At 40.6% G+C, this 16,130-nt stretch overlaps 1 protein-coding gene across 50 annotated transcripts in view; it reads left to right on the forward strand.

Annotated features, from left to right (window-relative positions):
* Nucleotides 1-16,130, forward strand: part of CACNA1C (calcium voltage-gated channel subunit alpha1 C) — a 752,487-nt gene that overhangs the window by 603,400 nt on the left and 132,957 nt on the right. For all 50 annotated transcript variants that reach the window (XM_019464982.2, XM_053895067.1, XM_053895065.1 and 47 more), the window contains one exon: nucleotides 2,559-2,585. In XM_019464982.2, coding sequence (XP_019320527.2) covers nucleotides 2,559-2,585 — 27 coding nt within the window. The remainder of the gene's footprint in view (nucleotides 1-2,558; nucleotides 2,586-16,130) is intronic.

The raw sequence follows: 16,130 nt of genomic DNA on the forward strand, positions 1-16,130 counted from the left end.
TAAGCATGAGTTACTTTCTCCACCTCCCTGCTCTCCTTCAGGAAGCCATTTAAAACACAAGGTAGGGATTGTACCTCACTAGGATAACAATGATAGAAAAAGCCAAGAAGACTTCTAAGCAAGTTGTGCGTACCCCATTGGGGTTTGGAAGACCTCTACTGTTCTGAGGAATCTGAAGTGGTTTAAAAACCAGTGGAAGGAAGCAGGATTTACCACATGTCAGCCAGACCAGGGTGTGGACTGGTGCCATGGTACAAGGCACCCAGGTGCTCTGGTGCTTGCTTACTCACACAGTAGGACAGACCAGCCTTCCAAACCCTGAGCCAGCGGTTACTTCCCACAAGGTGAAGTTGCTGAGCAATGGGATCCCTCTGTTTTCATGAAGTGTGGTCCTACAGTTGTCTCCCACCTATAGGAGGGAGTATGGAGAAATTCAGACGCTTGGCCTTTACAGAGTTCTAACCTCAGCTCTCCAAGGACTGAAGTTTCCTTTGTCTCCAGGTGTTGCCACTTGAGCAGTACCCTCCCCATTTCTTAAGTAATATGATACTTAAAAGGTAATGAACATTTCTGACGCAGTGAACCTAAAATTACATTCATAATCCCCTGAGAAGAGCAGCAACAATAATAGGCTTTGAGTGTGGTATCCAGTGTTATACATCAGGACTTGAAACTAAGTGGAAAGGAAAGTCCTACTCTATTTCCTCCTCTTCAGAATGTTCCAGAATGCCACAGAAGGACCCATAGCTTACCATGCTGGAACTAGGACTAGCACCTCATTTCAAACACCTCAGCTCTGATCCCCCTCTATGCCCACTCCCCAGAGTCATTTACCTGGGAGATATGATATTTGGTTTTAAGAACCCACTTTTGCTGATCCACTTGGACTGAAAGAGACCCTTACAGGAAAGAGCATGTGGTCTGCATTAAAGGACATCCTAGAGAGGATCACTGAGACATTTCTGAAAGAAGGCCTGGGGCCAGACCAGGTTCTGTAGACAGAGTCACAAGACTAAAGGCCGCGGTCATCCACTTTGGCTTATGCCTAACAGCAAGGAGAGTCAACTCTCCAAAAGTAAGCCTAGAGAAGACCCTGAAGGTCCCCAAGCTCAGCATGGCCTGCTGGAGAAGAGAGGACCCCAGATTCCCCAACACCCAATTAGCATCTGGAAAACATTTGTTTCTCCCATTAAACCGTGGCTCTAAATAAAAATGCTGTCCTTGGCTCCCGGTCCCCTTCCCACACACTTTGTTAACATGTGATTAAACACTCCAGCCCTAGCAGGCAGTCTTAGAGGTGGGGAAAGGTTATTAGCTAGTGGTTCAGAGCAGTAAAGGCACTTGGCTAGGATTCTCAGTGCCCCAGAGATATAATTATCTCACACACGATGGCTTTGCCACCTGTCACATCTTCTGTTAATTTTTTTTTAATAAAAAATAATGAGAGGGGTTGTTTTCTTGCTATGTGACACAGCTTGCTTTGTGCTGAGCTAGGAAAACACAGGCTTGCAGCAGTTGCCTCCTGAACTCCCTGCTCATGTTTTCTCTCTGCATCTGTCTTTGTCTCCCTACCAATGTCTCTGTCACTTTCTTCCTCCCCAACTTACATTCTGCATCCATCTGGGTATCCATCTGAGCATGGTTGCTCCACCTACAATCTCTCCACCTTACTCCTTTAACACCAAAGGCTTTTCTGATACATTGCCTTCAATTGTTTTGTCTCAAATGCTTACATTCCCTGCCCCCACCCCTTCTTCCCTCCTTCTCCCCTCTCTCCTTCCTCCCTTCTCCCAGCCTTCCTCCTCCTAGTCTCCTGTGGACTCTCCTATATGAACTTGGTAGCCTCAGGGCCTCCTTGAAGATTCCTCCTTCCCCATTCAATGACCCTTTGAGTCATACCTGCCCTATGCTTTCACCTGAAAGTTCCCCATGTCTTTAAGGCTGCACATAACTGTCAGTTTCCTGAGCTTCTGACAGGACCTGCGGCTGTTCCTTTAGGCCCAGCTGCAGCCCTCAGGCCAGGATTGTAAAGGCCTTTCAGTTCCCAGCTGGCTTCTATTGCTTATCTTCACTTCATACCCCAGCATTGGCTGGGATCCTGTTCAGACAGCAGTGGGGTCTGTGATGACATGCTCCTGCCTCTGGTTTCCAACTGGTGAGACTTTCACATCTGCAGAGAGACCTTCCTGTCCTCCATGGCTCTCATCAAGGTGCAGCATTCCCTACACACAGCCTAACCTAACTTCATGGGACCTGCTGAGCAGGTGCCACATGGCGCCTCCAGAGACTCTCCAGAGAGTGTTGCTTCCACTTAGAAAATACTGGATTTGTAGACTTGTCAGTCATTGGTTTTCACATTCATACACACAAACGTGCCAGGAGATGTTGACAAATAGGGTTTTGTCTCTTCAGAGTTGTTCTACTTCACTCCACACATCCATCCAGTGCCCATTTATAGTCATGCAGGGACATCAAACTTCTCTAGAATTGCTGAATATCTTTTAAATGGAAGAATATGCATATGTGTCATTTTGTAACATCTGCTTTTTCTCTTTCAGCCATCGGATTTCCAAATCAAAGTTCAGGTGAGTGAGATGCATGTTCATCTTCTTTCCTACTGCCTACCAGCTCTGTCCCTATGCTTTTGGGTAGCCCAAGGTAACACCTACCGTGTGGGGCAGTACAGTGAGGGTTTTCTTCTACGGAGTAAATGCTCTCTTCTGTACAGCTATGAAGAAAAGTCCTTTAAATCAGATCCAGCATATAATTCAAGGGTTGATATTTGTTGAATTTTCTTTGCCAGTCTTTTTGGCAGCACCATCTCTAGGAGGTTGTGAAACCCAATGTGTCTCCCTTATAAGATAAAGTCCAATTAAAATAAATGTAATATGGACACTTGCTACTGTTCTTGCCTACTTCATGTTTGTGGAACACAGTGAGAAATGAACTGTAAGGACTATGGAATGCACATAGGATCACTACACTGTTCTGCTTCAAAACCTTCCACAGGATCTGTGGTCTTCAGCCCCAGATCTGCCTTTCCAGCCTCACCTCCCGTGCTCCTCTGCACATAGTCTTTGTTCCCACCACATGGAATGGTTAATTTCTTGCAGTCACCAGAATGTTCCCTGTCCTCTCAGACATCAAGGCCTTTGCATGTAGGCTTTCTTCTACCTGAATCACTGTGTCCACATGTCTTCATTCGGAGAATTCAGATTTTTGTTAAGAACCTCAAATGTTACTACATCTACCACATTCTCTGCAAACTCTCCAGGAGAAGTTACTCACCTCTCTCCATTCTCATAGTGCTTTCTTCATTCATACCTCTATCACAGCACTTAACATACTACACTCCAGTTATTGGTTCATAGGCCTATCTTTTTCAATAGCCCCTGCATGCCTCAGAGAGCCTAGCTAAGTGCTGGTCCAAGAGTAGGCTGTCCATACATGTATGTTGAATGGAAGAATGAATGGATTTGTGGAGTGGGGATGTGAATTTTCTCCCACAAAGCTTCTACATGCCAAAAATATTTGTTGTTTATGTTTTGTAATTGATCTAATCTTGCTTCCCTAGCCTTACCTACTGTGTAGCAGGAGCATAAATAACACTAAACTTTAGTCCAGCTGGGTAAATATAACTCACTGCTATACTTTAAATAGTCCTTGAAGGTGAAATGTTCAGTTTCTCATATTTCCATTTCGCCAGCTTTTCTCCAGGATGGAATCTGGATATATGGGGGCAGGGAACTTCAAGATCCTGGGAAGTAAACAGGCCTTGGTGAGAGCTGCTCCTGGAATCCTTCTGAGTCCTCTGCCTATCTCCCCTGTATGATGGCTAGTCTGGGCTTCTCTCTGAACTGGCCCCCTACTGGGATGCAACAATCCATCTAGTTTAGACATCTACCTCTGGAGTCCATGGGTCCCCCCCATATTTGCATTTGATCTTGAAATCTCTACCTCTGCTCTCTGACCTCCAAGGTCTGTCAGTCCACTGACTTCAGCCACCTCCACACCTCATCTGAGTGCATGGACACTTCCAGGTCCTTCACACTCCGTAAACAAGCTACGGGAAACCCAGAGCACTATGGCAGGCTCACCTACCTACCCGCCTCCCACTGCTGTATTTGTACCAGCCTGAATAGAACTCTGAGTCAAAGACTGATGTTGTCCCAGGGGGCTGCAGACAGCCCCCCATACTATACCCAATGGAGGCCACCACTAGCCTCAGTGTCTCCGGGCTTCCCCATGATTATTTGGGTATTTCTAAAGCAACCTTCTGCAACCTCTTGAGACTTGGCTCCTGGCTGAGAATTAAGTGAGGACTCTGATGTCTTATTTTCACCCTATTTCTGATACCTTCTTTCTCCCATAATTTGCTAGAACTGGAAAATGCAGGCCTTTCTCCCCTTCCTCTTTCTCTCAATCCAAGACCTCCTTTACATAAAAAAAAAAAAAAAAAATCTAGGGTCAAGTCTACCAGGCCTAGCTGGTACATGAAAAAGAGAGTTCTAAAAAAATATTTTAAAAACCCTTTTTCTCTCAGTAATGCTTGAATTTTACTGCTTTATCTTCAGTATCTGAAGAAGTGGCATATACATAATAGGAACTGAATTAATATCTGATGAGTGAACAAATGAATGAATGAATTGTCTTGCCTTAGTAAGACAATAGGCTTGCACAAACTCAAACAAAATATCTAATTTGACAGCCAAAGCTGAGAAAGCATTCGTGTTCCTGACAGTTCCAAAGGTTCTACACAATAAGAGTAAAGGGATGTAAAAATCCATTTGAAAATATTTCCAAAATATCATTCTCATGACATGCAAGTGAATAAATCATAAATGAACAAATGAATGCATGAATGAATGAATGAACATGATCCAAAGGGTTGGAAGAGAAATTACATCTTTATATGGACTCTGTCTAGTGAAAGCTTATCCAGGAAACTGGGAACATTTTTTTATTCAGTGACCCATAGTGTAACCTGTGCTTTTGAAAAAGGAGAGGAACAGCACAGTGGTCCCCCTAAACCTCAGGGCTCTTTTCCAAGCTTTGAGACTCACCTCAACCTGCTGTCTGCTTAACCTCCTATATTCCAGCCATTTGATCTCTGGGAAGAGTTCCTCCCTCTATAGCTACTGTTCAAGATACAACAGAGACACAGAGAGAAGACTTTCTGTTCCCAAAAGGCACACTACTAGTAACTTGGCACTATCGTTCAACCCATTTTCAGATGAGGATACTGAGGCTGAGAGATGCAGATGGTCACCTGGCTTACATATGGCCAAGTGAGAACCCACACCCAGGTCCCATACTGCTAACCACTGTGCCAGACTAGTGATAAGGTTCTACCCAGGAATACTAAACTCTATTTCTGCTCAGCTATTATATCTTAGGCATGGGCAGGTAGCTCTACAGCAGGGCTGTTGAATAGAAATATGTGAGCCACATAAACATTTTTAAAATTTTTCTAGTAGCCATGTTAAAAAGTAGAAAAAAACAGGTGAAAATTATCTAATATAATTTATTTAACCCAGTGTATCAAAAACATTATCATGGCAACATGTAATTAATATAAAATTTTTTGTTTCTTTGTGTGTGCTTTGGTTTGGTTTTTGCTTTTTGGTGTTTTTTTTCCCAAATTTTTATTTAAATTCTTGTTAGCTAACATATAGTGTAATATTGGTTTCAGGAATAGAATTTAGTGATTCATCACTTACATGTAATACCCAGTGCTCATCACAAGTGCCCTCCTTAATGATCATTGCCCATATAGCCCATCCCCCCACCCACTTCCCTCCAACACTTCAGCATTTCTGTCTTTGAGTCTCTTATGGTTTGCTTCCCTCTTTTTCTCTTTTTTTCCCTTTCCCATATGCTCATTTGTTTTGTTTCCTAAATTCCACGTATGAGTGAAATCATATGGTATTTGTCTTTCTCTGACTGACGTATTTCGCTTAGCATAATACACTCTAGCTCCATCCACGTTGTTGTAAATGGCAAGCTTTCATTCTTTTTGATGGCTGAGTGATATTCCATTACATATATACATATATGTGTGTACATACATATATACGTGTGTGTGTGTGTGTGTGTACACATACCACATATTCTTTATCCATTCATCAGACAGTAGACACTTGGGCTCTTGCCATAGTTTGGCTATTGTTGATAATGCTGCTATAAACATCAGGGTGCCATGTAGCCCAATCTGTACTTTTGTATCCATTTGAATCTGTACTTGTATCCTTTGGGTAAATACCTAGTAGTGCCATTGCTGGATCACAGAGTAGTTCTATTTTTAACTTTTTGAGGAACCTCCATACTGTTTTTCCACAATGGCTACACCAGTTTGCATTCCCAACAACAGTGTAAAAGGGTTCCCCTTTTTTTTGCATCCTCACCAAAATCTGTTGTTTCCTATGTTGTTAATTCACCCATTCTGACAGATATGAGGTGGTATCTCATTGTGGCTTTGATTTGTATTTCCCTGATAATGAGTGATGTTGAGCATCTTTTCATGTGTCTGTTAGCCATATGGATGTCTTCTTTGGAAAAATGTCTATTCATGTCTTTTGCCCATTTCTTCACTGGATTATTTGTTTTTTGGGGGGTGTTGAGTTTGATAAGTTCTTTATAGATTTTGGATACTAACCTTTTATCTAATATGTTATTTGCAAATATCTTCTCCCATTCCATCAGTTGCTTTTTAATTTTGTAGATTGTTTCCTTCACTGTGCAGAAGGTTTTTATCTTGATGATGTCCCAATAGTTCCTTTTTGCTTTTGTTTCCCTTGCCTCCAGTGACATGTCTAGTAGGAAGTTGCTACAGCCAAGGTCAAAGAGGTTGCTGCCTATATTCTCCTCTAGGATTTTGATGGTTTACTGTTTCACATTTAGGTCTTTCATCCATTTTTAATTTATTTTGTGTATGGTGTAAGAAATGGTCCAGTTTCATTCTTCTGTATGTTGCTGTTCAGTTTTCCCAACACCATTTGTTGAAGGGTCTGTCTTTTTTCCATTGAATATTCTTTCCTGCTTTGTTGAAGACTAATTGACCATATAGTTGTGGGTCTATTTCTGGATTTTCTATTCTGTTCCATTGATCTACGTGTCTGTTTTTGTGCCAGTACCATACTGTCTTGATGACTACATCTTTGTAATATAGCTTAAAGTCTGGAATTGTGAGGCCTCCATCTTTGTCTTTCTTTCTCAGGATTGCTTTGACTATTTGGGTTCTTTTGTGGTTTCATACAAATTTTAGGATTGTTTGTTCTAGCTCTGTGAAAAATGTTAGTGGTATTTTGATACAAACTGCATTAAATATGTAGATTGCTTTGGGTAGTGTCCACATTTTAACAATGTTTGTTCTTCTAATCCATGAGCATGGAATTTTTTCACATTTCTTTGTGTCCTCTTCAATTTCTTTCATAAGTGTTCTATAGTTGTCAGAGTACAGATCTCTTACCTCTTTGGTTAGGTTTATTCCTAGGTATCTATCTTATGGTTTTTAGTGCAACTGCAAATGGGATCAATTCCTTGATTTCTTTTTCTGCACTTCATTATTGGTGTATAGAAACGCAAACAATTTCTGTACATTGATTTTATATTCTGCAACTTTGCTGAATTCATGTATTAGTTCTAGCAATTCTTTTTTGGTGGAGTCTTTTGGGTTTTCTACATAGAGTATCATATTGTCTTCAAATAGTAAATTCTTCCTTGCTGATTTGGATGCCTTTTATTTCTTTTTGTTGTTAATTGCTGAATCTAAGACTTCCAGTACTATGTTAAATAGTAATGGGGAGAGCGGACATCCCTGTCTTGTTTCTGACCATAGAGGAAAAGCTCTCAGTTTTTCACCATTGAGGATGGTATTAGCTGTGTGTCTTTCATATATGACTTTTATGATATTGAGGTATGTTCCATCTATACTTACTTTGTTGAGGGCCTTTATCAAGAATGGATGCTATGTTTTGTCAAATGCCTTTTCTGCATCTATTGAGAGGATCATATGGTTCTTATCCTTTCTTTTATTAATGTGGGGTATCACGTTGATTAATTTGCAGATATTGAACCACCCATGCAGCCCAGGAATAAATTCCACTTGAATATGGCTAATAATTCTTTTAATGAACTATTGGATTCAATTTGATAGTATCCTGTTGAGAATTTTCACATCCATGTTCATCATGGATATTGGCCTGTAATTCTCCTTTTTAATGGGATCTTTGACTGGTTTTGGAATCAAGGTGATATTGGCCTCATAGAGTGAATTTTGAAGTTTTCCTTCCCTTTATATTTTTTGGAACAGTTTGAGAAGACTAGATATTAACTCTTCTTTAAATGTCTGTTAGAATTCCCCTGAGAAGCCATCTGGGCCTGGACTTTTGTTTGTTGGGAGACTTTTGATTACAGATTCAATTTATTTGCTGGTTATGGGTCTTTTCAAAATCTGTTCCAGAATAGTCTCGTAATTGTTTGTATTTCTGTGGTGTTGGTTGTGATCTCTCCTCTTTCATTCGTGATTTTATCTATTTGGATCTTTTCTCTTTTCTTTTTGATAAATCTGGCTAGGGGTTATCAATTTTATTAATTCTCTCAAAGAACAAGTTGTTAGTTTTTTAATATGTTCTACCTGGTTATTTTGTTTCTATATAATTCATTTCTGCTCTAATATTTATTATTTTCCTTCTTCTGCTGGCTTTATTTGCTGTTCCTTTTCTAGCTTCTTAAGGTGTAAGGTCGTTAGGCTATGTATTTGAGACTTTTCTTGCTTTCCAAGGTAGACCTGAATCGCAATATACTTCCCTCTTAGGACCACCTTTGCTGCATCCCAAAGGTTCTAGATTGTCCTGTTTTCATTTTCATTTGCTTCCATGTATTTTTTTATTTCTTCTCTAATTTCCTCGTTAATCCATTCATTCTTTAGTAGGATATTCTTTAACCTCCATGTATTTGTGGTCTTTCCAAATTTCTCTTGTGGTTGACTTTGAGTTTCATAGCATTTTGGTCAGAAAAGTTGGATGCTGTGTTCTTTTGTGCTTGTTGAGATCCGATTTGTGACCCAGTATGTGATCTATTCTGAAGAATGTTCTATGTGCACTCAAAAAGAATATGGATTCCACTGCTTTAGGATGAGTGTTCTCAATATATCTGTTAAGTCCTTGCAGTCCAGTGTTTTATTCAAAGTCACTGTTTCTGTGTGCTGATTTTCTGCTTAATCTGTCCATTGTTGTAAGTGGGGTGTTAAAGTCCCCTACTATGGCTACTTCAGCTTTCTTTTGGCGACCATTACCATGATATGTGGTTGTCCATCCCCTCACTTTCATTCTACAGATTTCTTTAGGTCTAAAATGAGTCTCTTGTACACAACATATAGATGAGTCTTGTTTTTTTATCCATTCTGATACCCTATTCTTTTGATAAGAGCATTTAGTCTTTACATTTGCATTTAGTCTGTACATTAGCATTTACATTTAGAGTGATTATTGAAAGATATTAATTTAGTGCCATTGTGTTAACCTGTACAGTTGGTGTTTCTGGTGATGTTCTATTTTCTTTCTGATTTTTGTTGTTTTTGGTATTTTTTCCTCCACTCAAAGAGTCCTCTTTAATATATCTTGCAGGGCTGGTTGGGTGGTCACGAAATCCTTTAGTTTTTGTTTGGGAAACTCTTTATCTCTCCTATTCTGAATGACAGCCTTGCTGGATACAGTGTTCTTGGCTGCATATTTTTCCCATTCAGCACATTGAATATATTATGCCACTACCTTTTGGCCTGCCAAATTTCTTTGGACAGATCCATTCTGAACCTGATCTGTCTTCCCTTGTAGGTTAAGGACTTTTTTTTCCATTGCTGGTTTTAGGATTTTTTCCTTGTCTGTGTATTTTGTGAATTTGACTATGATATGTCTTTGAGATGGCTGGCTTTTGTTGAATTTAATGGGAGTTCTCTGTGTTTCATGAATTTCAATGTCTGTTTCCTTCCCCAGAGTAAGGAAGTTTTCAACTATAATTAACTCAAGTAATCCTCCTTCTCCTTTTTCTTTATCTTCTTCTTCTGGGACTTCTATAATATGAATATTATTATGCTTTAAGGAGTCACTCAGTTTCCTAAGTCTGCATTCATGATCCAAAACCTTTCTTTCCCTCTTTTTTTCACCTTCATTATTTTTCATAATCTTATCTTTTATATCACCGATTCATTCCTCTGCTTTGTCCTTCCTCATTGTCATTGCATCCATTTGGTTGTGCATCTTGGTTATTGCATTTTTTATTTCAGCCTCACGAATTTTTAGTTCTTTTATCTCTGCAATAAGGGATTCTCTAGTGTGTTCTATGCTTTTCTCAAGCCTAGCTAATATCCTTATGATTATTGTCTTAAATTCTGGTTCAGACATCTTACTTATATCTATATTGATTAAATCCCTGGTCATAACTTCTTCCTGTTCTTTCTTTTGGGGTGAATTCCTTTGTCTTGTCATTTTGTCTGGGTCACTAGTTTTTTTTTTGGGGGGGGGGGATTGTTAGAAAAGCCTGCTCCTATATTCCTGCTCCTGAGAGTGATAGAAGAGGTCCAAAAAAAAAAAAAAAAAGGAAACTAGATCCTATTTCCCCTAGAGCTGAAGCTTTTGCAGCACCTTTGATCAGTAGACTTGATGCATGCAAGGGGTTTGTGCTGGTCTTCTGGGGCTGTGGCCTGCTGCACTGAATCTCAGACTGATTTGTCCTAGTAGAGATGCACCTGCAGGGTACAGGGGGCAGAACTTAATGTAAGCAACTACAGCCTCCACTTGCTAGTGCTGTTTTGCTCACTGAAGTTGATCAGTGCTGATGGGTGGGCTAGGGTGGGGGGAATAGTGTCACCCCAATCTCTTGTCCCCGGAGTGGGGAGTTCATGCCCACCACTCTTCAGAAAGCCCTCACAAAAGACCAGACAAGCACCTCTTTTGTGTCCCTAGCCTCTTCCAGATCCCTGCCTTCACCCTGCCTGCGACCGAGCTGTCTGTCTGCCAGGTAGCACAGTACTCCTGTGTTTTATCTCAGGCATGCGGCTAGGTTTCAAAATTACAAATTTTAGAGATCTGTATGGCTCAAACACATGCTGATCCTCTGGGAGAGGGCCTAGCCAGGTTTTTGCCATTTGCTGATTTGTCTCAGAAAATGGTCACGAGATCGTGTAGTGGTTCAGAGTTTATGGTAAAGAACAGCACAACTCCAGACAAAGGTTTGTTGTCCTTAGGCAGTGTCTTTTTTCCTATGCTAGGGAACAGGGCAGCACATTGCTGCTGCCACTTTTTTTGTCCCCAGAGGGGACATGCCACCACTCCCAAATGCACTCCAAGCAGGGAAACTGTTTATCTCTGTGCAACCCAGGGAATTCTCAGACCATGCTGCCCACTCCTGGGTCTCTACCTTCCTTCCCCACCAGAGCACCACCAAGCCCACCAGGCATGACCCTAGCAATGGCACAGACCTTCAAAATTTCAGCTTTCCAAGTGAAGTAAGACATAGAGAGAAAGACAGATACCATATGTTTTCACTTTTATGTGGATCCTGAGAAACTTAACAGAAACCCATGGGGGAGGGGAAGGGGAAAAAAAAGAGGTTAGAGTGGGAGAGAGGCAAAGCATAAGAGACTCTTAAAAACTGAGAACAAACTGAGGGTTGATGGAGGGGTGGGAGGGAGGGGAGGGTGGGTGATGGGTATTGAGGAGGGCACCTTTTGGGATGAGCACTGGGTGTTGTATGGAAACCAATTTGACAATAAATTTCATATATTGAAAAAAAAATTTCAGCTTTCCACTGCACTGCTCTCCTTTTCCCAGACAGTGGTTTTGGGGGAGAGTTTTTCTTGTACAGTTCCCTTCGTGCACTTTCACTCTTTCCTTCTCTTTCTTTCTCTTTTGCTACTCTCTACAAGATCAGAACTCTGTCCCCATTGCAGCATCTGCAACTCTTCTCTCCCCCAAATCAACTCTCTGCAGCTCCTGTCTTCCACAGTGTGGCTGTTTTCTACCTCTTGTTGTGCAGTTTTGCTCTCTTAGCCTTCAGATATTGGATGTTCATGATGGTTTGATATTTATCTGTGTTTGAGGGATGAGGCAAGCTTAGGGTCCTCCTAGTCCTCTGCCATCTTAACCCCTGTTTAATATAAAAATTGAGATATTTTACATTAATTTTTGTACTAAATCTTTGAAATACAGCGTTTATTTGACACTTACTACATGTTTCAGTTTGGATTAGCCAATTTCAAGTGCTCAAGAGCCACATGTGTCTAGTAGCTACTGCACCAGATGGGCTGGCCCTAAAAGGTCTGAGAAGATACAAAATGGCAACCCTCTAGTCTAGATTCTACAGTCCACTGATGTTGTGTGTTTAAGGAATAGCAAAGCCGGGCAATGGATTGAAAATGCCATGAAAATTATCAAAGTAGATCTGGAATTATTTCAGTCTGCTGCTAGGATTTCCACTACAGATGCAAGAAGAATGTATCTTCATACTTTCTGCCTGATTATGGCAGCCATGATTGAATGGGAGCATACAGGAGAAAAGCATAGTAGTACAGGGGGGAAATGGAGAGGGAATTTTTGCAACTCAGAATAACTTTGTAAACAGTGAAGAGCCTGTTTTACTCTTTAAAAAGATTCTAAAATTTAAGTTTTAACAAAATGTCCTGATCACTTTCTCAGTTTAACAATGACAAATAAGACAATTTGAATTTCCAGACATCTGCAATACAGAATGATACAAAGTCATGGTTTATTTAAAAGAAATGTTAGAAGAGAAACTTTAGAGGAAACTCAGCAAATTATAATCAAGTTATAATGTTCAGGCAATATTAGGGGATTCCTTTTGTAAGCCAAGTCTCCACTTTGAGGAATTAGTTACAATAACGAATTTTGCAACATTTGGGCATCATGGTTCAGAATAGGATTTAAACAGTTATGGAACAAGTTATTTAGAAAGTCTTATGCAACTTGCAGGGATTAATCAGATAACCTGTTGGAGTTTCCAGATCTTGACTTTACAGAGTTCTGAAGTGAACCCCATAGCGTTCTAAAATCTGGAAGGACTGTCTTGCCCCATCTTCAGTGAAATGAGCAGCAAGGACAAGGCACATATATAAATTTTCCTAATCTCTGATAATCTATTTTAAGTTACTTACATATAGTATAAAAGAGTTAAATGTAATCATTTTCTGTGTTGCTTGTTCCCAGTTAAAGAAAAGATAGGAACTTATTCTAGCCACTAGAAAGAGCCTGAAATGTCCACCATTTTGCTGTTGTCTACTCTTCTAGATGCCTGACAAAAATTATATGCCAAGCAAACTCTTTTAGTAACACTGCCCTTTCCTCACCCCCACTTTCATCCCTGGGTCACAAAAGCTCCAGGCTCTCAAGTCTTGTCTTCAGCAAGATGTTAGTAAATCTGCATAGAGTTTGTCTCTGCTGTTCTACCAACCTATCAGTCAAATGTCCTTACCATGTGAAATGGACTGCACTAAGTACTGTGGATCTATAGCAAAGTGTAAGACATAGTCTTTTTCCCTCAAGGATCCTATGATCTCACTGGAGAGGCAAGAACCATATACTAAAAGATAACTGACAGTATGGGGAAATGAGAAATCATTTCTTTTGGGTAACCTTTGCTGGCTCCTCCACCCCTGGCTAGGAGGCCCTTTGGTGTGTTCCTGTGGCACCTCTGTGAAGCCTGCCTTGGTGGTAAGCAAACTCTTTCATTGCTTACAAGGGTCTTTAAGCATGAGTTTTATGCAAAGACTGTCTATCCTGTTAACTGTTGAATATCTATTACCTATCCCATGATAGGTGTTTAATAATTATTTCCTTAATGTATAACTAAAATGAGTAATGCAGACAATAAGTGTGACAGGAGTACTAAGTCTGGGAAAACTTAGAAAATTTCACCACGGAGAAGCTGGGACTTGAGCTAAGCCCTAAAGAATGGCAGGACATAGGAAGGGAAGGTCCTGGGAGTTGTGGGGACAGTCCATGTAGGTGGAAAGGCAAGAGTAAGGCCCAGAATTAGGAAAAGGTAGGGTGGATCCCAGGGTGAGTGAACGGAACTTTCCCATGGGGATGCAATGATACAGAATTTTGAAGAAGTAGATTAGGCACATTCATATCCACCTTTCTGTCCTATGTCTACATATGGGAACTTCTATTTCTAGAGTAAATGACTCTTGTGCTTAGTGTGAGGGGAACATGAATAGCAGGCAAATTTCTCCTCCCTATTTTATCATTTAATTTCTATATCCTCCGTGTGTATGTAAACACACAAATAAATTTACACATTCTAATAAATCATTACATTTATTATACAGTAGGAAGTGTTGCCAGGAAACCAGTTGTCAAGCAAAGCTATATTTTGAAGAGTGGGAGGTGTATAATTATCTTTAAATACTTTCTCTGGATAGTAATTACCCCCACCCCCACCCCAGCCCAAATCCATGTGACTCCCCTGAATGGATGTGCACAGGAACAGCACATTTAACAGCCACTACCCTATCCGACAGCCACTCCTTCAGCGAGTCAGGCAGTTCTAGACCCATGGGATAGGCCTGACTATGTGGTACCTCGTATCCCAAACTCGGGACAAGAGGAACTTAATCAAGTTCTCAGTATTAAACTGACTCCAAGTCCATTTTTATATACTGTAAAGAAATGCAAACTTGATTCTTTGGACTCTGAATCACAATTATCAGTGATTTCTGTAACATAAAATTATATCTATTTAAAATATTCTTTGAAACTACAGTGTAAGCTATTTAAGACCAGATAGAAGTTTGTCCTGAAATTCATTTTTTAGGAAAAAATTGCACCAAATTTTTCTACATTATTAATAACCACAATAATAGGGAAGAATCAGTGTCCTGTCCTGTCAAGATAAGACTCCTCAGTATCGAGAGCTGGCAAACTCCAGAGGACCACCAAGAACCCCTTGTCCCACTCCTTTGCCCCTCTCCTCAGCCTCCCTCATCTTCATTCTTACCCAGGGTGGTATGTCTAGGAAGATGTAAGACTCCCTATGTGCATTTCGAAACCTTAATTTTCTGGCCCCAATGCATTTCTTCTCTATGCAGTGAATTACCCCTAAGTAGCATGTAAGTATCCCCTACAAAGAGATAGCACACACTAGAGATGGCATTCAAGCACCCATGATGAGGTAGGGTCAGATCAGAACACTATGTGATTAATTCTTCCTTCCCTCCCTGTTCTGCAAGCCAAAAACTAAGTTCTGTCTGCAGTTCTGAGGAAACAGTTCTCTTCTTAAATGTACTTCTCACTTTTCTAAAGTGAGTTAAAATCCTAATAGATTTTAACAAAGATTTGGTAACAGGATTTTCCACAGACAGTAGGTAGAAAATACAGAATGAAAACATAAATGAAGTCAAGCTGTCTTGAAAGTCAGTTTGGGGGTGGGTGGATGAATCCATAGCAGCAAGGATCTGCATTTCTAGAAACGTAGAATACAGATGTGAATACAGATATTCATGGACTATTGTTCCAAGATGCTTCTTTGTTCCTTCCCTGCCTTCTTTATTACCCACACAGGGGCACTGCCTTCTGACTGCCTGTTGGGTCTCTCTATATACATGACCTGCAAGCACTTCAAATCTATTTTTTGAGCTGGGCGCCCCTACTTTCCCCTCATAGCAACCTCCCTGCCCAGAGCACTGCTTCTCCTTGTCTGTACCTATATTGGCTAGAGGTGCCACTCTCCAAATCACCCCAGCTAGAAGTTTTGGCTGTCCTTCCATACCTTTCTCTCTTACCTTGCACATCCAGTCAAGCTCAAAGTCCTATTGATTCTGCCTCCAAAATTGTGGAGTGTCAACTCAGTGTCCTCTTTTCCATTAATAAAGCTACTGCCTTCATCATCTCCAGCCCAGATGGTCAAAAGAATATTTCTCATACTACCTCTGATCTAGAAGTTGTTTTGTTGTTTAGATGGTTTTCTAAAATCAAATTCCATCATTCTCTCTCTGGAAATCGTTAAGGTGGCCTCTGTAAGTCTCCCTCCAAGGCACTTCTCCACAATCCCCTTCCTTCTCTCCTTTGTTGCTACTGTCAGCATTTATTAAATGTTTGGTCAGCGGAACTACCAAA

The sequence above is a fragment of the Panthera pardus genome, unplaced genomic scaffold (assembly GCF_024362965.1).
Source record: "Panthera pardus isolate Hobbes unplaced genomic scaffold, ASM2436296v1 HiC_scaffold_6, whole genome shotgun sequence".
Taxonomy (NCBI): domain Eukaryota; kingdom Metazoa; phylum Chordata; class Mammalia; order Carnivora; family Felidae; genus Panthera; species Panthera pardus.